Consider the following 6,586-nt stretch of genomic DNA (forward strand, 5'->3'; position numbering starts at 1 on the left):
TCTGTCAGACGTCTACAGAAGTTTTTTATTGTGAATTAACAGAGGTTTAACTCTGTTTCATTTAAAGTCACCATAACAGTGATTAGTGTTTCCATTAGTTGGGCTCTTAACTCTTATTATGTCTTTATGGCTGCTATGACAGTGTGTCAAACACATTTTCAGCAGCAAAGAAAGCTAATGTGAATCAGGTCAGGTGATGAAGGTGATCTGTTGATGGTTTTATAATCAACATCATATAGACTGATTCTCTGATGTCTTTTGAATATAGTAGTTGTGTTGTTGCATTGTTTGCACACCACAAATCCTGTGTTACTGCAGCATGAGGTCTGGCAATATTACAACAATCAGTTAGAAGATTTTAACAAACACGATCACAAAAAGCTAGCCTGCAATGACACACACAGACATCAACAATCAGTGTATGAATCTCATAAATGGTGACAATCAACAATATGTAGATAAACAGATAATTTCAAAACAGCACTGAAAATCTACTAAGTCACAACAAAAACAACAGCAACAAAATAAAAGCAAATATTTAGAATTAAAGGGGTCATGACATGGTTTTTTTTATTTTATTATTATGTTCCCTTAGGTGCAATTATAGTATTTCTAAAAAAAAAAAATCAAAAAACTTTTAAAATGTAGTGATTTATGACCTTTTCCCACCCTGTTTCTCATCCTCTGGTTCAAACAGTCTGTTTTGGGGGTGTTTCCCCTTTAAGAGTTCAGTGTTAACGCCCACTGTTATGATTGGCTAACGTCAGAGCCTATGCATCAATCATTGACGCCCCCAGCCAGAATATTTGCGGATACAGCGTAACTGTTTAATAGCGGGTGATGCATGCGAAGCGATGGCTCTTGCAATAAGACCTTATATGTTTGAGCCGGAATCCGATGAGGAATCCGAGGAAAATGAACCATCACCACAACAACGGAGACTGGATCAGCCCGTGTCCACATGGAAAGTGTAACTATTTGAACTAATAAAAAAATTGTAACCCGAGACACTTGAAAACGGATTATTGTTGCATAATTATCCTATAGCTTAATTTGCTAACAGTTTAACATGATTTAACTAATTTCAATGAAATGATAGGTTGTACCACGGACAAAAATGCATGCACAGGCCATATTTGAAGATGCAGCATTGAAATGGCAACATTTTTAATTTTCTATCACATGTAGGCCTACTAGAAAGGCTACATATTTTCACGATTATCTTATACAAATGTGTTTATATTAGCCAGTGATAAAAAGTAATAGTGTAAATATCCTTAAAATGACAATTCTACATAAAAAGGTGTCATATCAAACACATTTATGATTGCTTTAAACATTCACAGGTGCACTTGTGGCAATTGTGGTGCAATGCCCACTGAGCAAGAACATAAATGCTGCATGGAGACCCCTGAAGTATGTGCACATAATGAAAGACAAATAATAATAATTATGTTAATCTGCATGTTTGAGTATTACATGTCATACATGTTGGACTACAATTGTAAACTCAATAGCATTCTCAATAGGTTGTCAGAAGAATTAACCAGGCACCAGTACCACCTACCTGTATGATTCATCACCCGGGACTTGAACCTGTTTGCCTAAATTTGTATTCGTTACAGAATGCACATAACATTTACAGGGCAGACTATGGTCCTTTGAGACTTAGAGGGTTACACCAGTAAGAAATCTGACACACACAATTGTTATGTCAATATGGATTATACATATTTAATGTAACAAAATGTATATTCAAATAACAATAGTTTTGACATATATACATACACACACACACACACACACACACACACACACACACACACACACACATCACTTTTCAAAACACCTTTTGAATGTATATTTTTAAATGTCTTTTCTCTGTTTCCATCAGGCGCTACAGGCATTTGGCTTACAGAAGCTTTGTCAGTTGGTGCTGGGGCTATCTAGGCAGAAAGATCAGGGTTGTAATACCATCATGTGTTGTCCTGTGTATACGGCAAAAATTCCCAGATGCGGAAGGCAGCTATGTCGGATTCAAACTGCCCCTTGACTAAACCTTGACACATGCTCAGCAATGGCCTCCTCCAGTGAAGGTCTGTCATACTGTGTGCATAGACTGTCAGGCACTGTAATTTTATGCAGCTCATCCATGTAGGGAAAAGGATCTGGCAGAACCTCTTCAAACAGCAGTGTCATCAGATTGTAGACGTAGCCTGGAATTTTTTTTTGTAACACTGTAAATTAAGTTCTATGCACTTTGTGTGTATTGTATTTATTTTTTTGTAAATTACTAATTAAAACATCTATTCAAACTTACAGTACGTTGGGTTGGATGTCACTGGTTTTGTGGTGTACAATCCTTTTTTAGCCTTGGGGAACAAAAGTCTGTACATTGGCTTTCCAGATGATGTAGTAGCCTTTGGACGGTTAGAATTTTCATTGAAATGCATGCCAGCCAAATACAACCTAAAACAGCAGAAAAAAACATGTAGTTACTAAAAAGTAAGAGTGACACAGTGTTATAATTTTTTTCAAGATAAATTTTAAATAATAAGAAATGACAAAGCATTCGAAAAGTTATAACTGCTTTTCAAATTACGTTATAGCTTATGCTAGGCTTCCTGTATTACATACAATTATGAAATAATATGACTTTATGGTTCAGTAAATGTCAATAAGATGCTTCTATACAACTTTACATTGCATACCTGCACAGCATTCCAATAAAAGGAAATACCACACTTTTGGGGGCAAAGCGTAAAATAACACTGTGAAAGGCCTCCAAGGATGAGGTCTGGAAGTGAGGGCTGAGCTTTGCTACATCTTTGAGGACTCTGTTGTTAGTCAGCACCTTTTCGACTCTGTAAAGTGGTTTTGAACCTGGAATAGTAGCATGTATGAATTTGTGAGAAGGACAATGGAAACAGTATTAGCACTGTGGGACACACAGATGAATAACAGTCAGCCACTTTGATTGGTAATGGTAATAATATGAAATATTGTGCACTCACCAGGTTTGAAGCGTTTACTGCTGCCCTTAGACTCTCGATGTGAATGTTCACATTGTGGGTATAATGGATCATCATGGATGTGAACATCCTGAATGTGATTGATGAGGGACTTCCACTTGGCTACCTTCTCTGGTCCTGAAGTAGAGGATGCTGCAGTCCAGTAGAGATGGTTTCTTATGCTGTGCTGCCACTTTTTCACTATTGAACAGTCCTTGTCTCTGGCAATTTGTTCCAACTTCTTTGACAACCCTAGAACAAATATTGTTTATGTAATGTAAAAAAAACTGTCCATTTATTAACATTAGAATCTGTACTAAGTACAGTTATAACCACAAGACAAGAAAGCTCAAACGTACCTTTCTCCAAATGCCAGACATCATAGTACTGTGTGATGTTTCGTTCTCTCAGAAACTTTTGAATCTGGGGATGTCGGTCTGTCACAATGCAGTCTAGCCTTACACCGCGTTCCTCCAGCAATTCCAGGCTTCGTTTTAACCCTTCTTTCTCCATGTGGTAGCTACCACCGACCTCATTACTCTGTGAAACAATAGTTATCAGGGCAGTGAAAGTCAGTTATTTCATTCCTTTAAAACAGTAATCATATCCGACTACATCTTTGAAGTATAAAAAGGTTTATTATAAATAGCAATTGTAATTTATAATACAATTATAATTAATAATAATTAAATTTGAAACAGGCAAGGCATCTCTGTTGCCACTTTTTTCTGGTAATTTTGTGTGCATTGACATGATGTGATCAATGCATTTTCTCACTTGCACTAGCTGGATGTCTATTATGAGGTTCTTTTGAAGATCCATTGTGGTGTAGCTACCATACTTTGCTGAATGGCCTAAAATGTCACAATACAAATAATATTTTAGAAAATAGTTTACACAGGAACAAATTATTAAGACTGCAGAAGAACTTGCATCACCAAGCATGACTCTTTACCTGGCGAATCAGCTCTCATATCGCCACCAATTATCACCTTGTCCGCCTCACAGAGATCCTTCACTAAATCCACCTGTTCCTTCTTCCACTTATATATTATTAGTGGTTCCAGGTACATGCTGGCATGCCTTCTGAAGGTTCTGTATTTGAACATCTTCAAATGCATTGACTCAAATACCTTCAAAAGAAAAAAAAATATTATGCATTATACATTTAAACTATTTTAAACAGGAAAAAAAAAAAACACACCCCACAAACCTTTTTCATCTGGAAGAATGAAGCTCCAGAGAAGTACAGGGAAGCAGACAGCTGGAGGTTCCCAACAGGGGTACTGCCGACACAGGGCTGGCTCTTCCACTGTCTGAAGTACTCACAATGCGGGCAAAGTTGATCAATGGCCAAAAAAGTCCCATTGCTACGAGGCTGAATATTGCAGGCTCTTGAACATACTGGACAGGTCTCGAACAGTTCAAGAAGACAGTTTTCAAACACAATATATTTGGTGTCTTCATGAGAGGCTTTGGATGTGTACATGCTATCACAAGAGAAAATGAATAACAAAAAATTAATGTAGTGTATTTTTTCCCCCAACATAAACAGTTTTACGAGTCAGTAAAACATACAGTTCACATTAATGTATGCTAAACTTAAAATGATAAACTTACGAATGCTTTGATGGTTCAGTCACACTGGTGACAGACTGAGCAGGGTCATATGTTACGTCCTGAGAGTCACGACAGACTTCTTCAAAAGACACACTTTCTTCGCCCTCCAATTCACAGCGACGCCTTTTGGCAGGCCGTTCATCTTTTAAAGGTGTTGAAGTAAAAGGCTGTGAAGTAACGTTACTCCAGGGTATGGCGACATCACCACTTGAGAGATTTGATGACTGCTCTGTTTGTGTTTCTATAACGTTAGAAAATACAATGTAAAGTTGTATTCTATCAATTGTAATTGCACTATTCTAAAAATATGGACTATAAATACTTCCTTTTAGGCAATACAACTTTTAAGCTTCTTATAAATAATTATGATGACACAAGTTAGGATTATATAAATAATACCTTTGCTACGATACTTGGGTCTCATGGTTTGAAACGACAGCTGTGTGCCCACAGATGTTTGAGTGGGTTGGTCAGTTTGACAGCCAACATCTTTTGTTATGGGGCCTGAACATGGCGGTCTCTGAAAACAATATGCAAGTAAACTAAGTAAAAACACTGTGATTATTCATAATGAATGAAATTGCGCTTTAAAAAGTAGTTTAAAGTTTAAAATACATTACTTACAGTTTGCGTCGTCGATGATCCCAGAATAGTCGGCACGGACTTGTCTTTTAGCAACAGTTTTCTGGCAAAGCCAGCATCATGTTGAGATTTGTTCTCGAAACAGTCATCATTAAAATGTACTGAACAAACGCTTAAGTTAACACTGCCGTCACTGGGACGTCCGCAAAAAATAAACTGCATCCATTTTTCCCTGACGTCTGGATCTTTCGGCAGCGTATTCAGAGATGTTGTTTGTCCACAGCCAGGAACAGCACATCTGCGTGGCATCGTAATTTTCCTGTGCACAGAGTATACCCACTCGCTGTCCGTCGACTTGTGAGGCGCGCGGCGCGCGGGCGCGACAACGATACGAAATCAGCGTAGTGCCTTGCGCTTGAAGCGTAACTGTCTTCTGCTGGAGGCGGTCATATGCAAACGCTGGTACGTCACTTCGTACCGTGACGTCACTTCTTACCATGAATCCAGAACGAGCTGTATTTAGAGCTTGATTAAATAAATGATTCGTTTATAATGGGGAGGACGTCTTAAGCTATGAAACTTGCAGGACGTTTTTATGGTACAAAGACCTCTTATATACCAAAAGATCAAGGCAAATTTGGTTTCTCATGTCATGACCCCTTTAAACAAAATAATAGGACAATTCAGCTGCATAATTTATTCATGTTGCAATGCATGCTGGGAGTTTTGTTCAATGCTGGTACCCAGCATGCAATGCAGCAAGGTACTTTTGATTGTCACCATTGTTGAGATTCATACGCTGATTATTGATGTCTGTGTGTGTTATGGTTGATCAGATTTTTGTCCTCGTGTTTGTTAAAATCTTCTAACTGATTGTTGTAATATTGCCAGATCTCATGCAGCCATGCAGCAGAAACACAGGGTTTGAGATATGAATATATTAATGGTACAACACAATTGTTAGAGTCAAATGACATTAGTGAATCAGTCTATTTCATGATTAGTATATAACCATCAACAGATCACCATCATCATCTGATCTCGTTTCACTTTAGCTATCTTTGCTGCTGCAAATGTGTTTGAAAAACACAGTCACAACAGCCAAAATGGACAAGAGATATATTAAGAGTTAAGAGCCCAACTAATGGAAACACTAATCACCGTTACGGTAACTTCAAATTAAACAGATTTAAACCTCTGTTAATTCTCAATAAAACTTTTGTAGACGTCTGACAGAAATAAAGTCAGTCAGGTTAGTAATAAGTGAAGCTGGTAATGCTGTTTGTGGAGTTTTTTAATCCTCCTCTGCTGAGATCTTCACAGATTTAATGTCTTCTTTTCTCTTCAGTGGATTTAAGTCAGTTTTAGTTATT

General features: G+C 37.6%; 1 protein-coding gene across 1 annotated transcript; it reads right to left on the bottom strand.

The window, feature by feature from the left end:
- Positions 1 to 1,860: 1,860 nt before the first annotated feature.
- Positions 1,861 to 5,522, bottom strand: LOC306996827 (uncharacterized protein; the record flags this gene model as incomplete). Its single annotated transcript, XM_079609731.1, has 11 exons — positions 1,861 to 2,216; positions 2,321 to 2,469; positions 2,712 to 2,883; positions 3,015 to 3,263; positions 3,371 to 3,551; positions 3,789 to 3,865; positions 3,967 to 4,144; positions 4,225 to 4,501; positions 4,632 to 4,872; positions 5,031 to 5,151; positions 5,256 to 5,522. The coding sequence occupies 11 exons, from the start codon at positions 5,520 to 5,522 to the stop codon at positions 2,038 to 2,040; spliced, it is 2,091 nt and encodes a 696-aa protein (XP_079465857.1). The 3' UTR covers positions 1,861 to 2,037.
- Between the last annotated feature and the right edge of the window lie 1,064 nt (positions 5,523 to 6,586).

The sequence above is a fragment of the Phoxinus phoxinus genome (assembly GCF_949152265.1).
Source record: "Phoxinus phoxinus genome assembly, chromosome: 4".
Taxonomy (NCBI): Eukaryota; Metazoa; Chordata; class Actinopteri; order Cypriniformes; family Leuciscidae; genus Phoxinus; species Phoxinus phoxinus.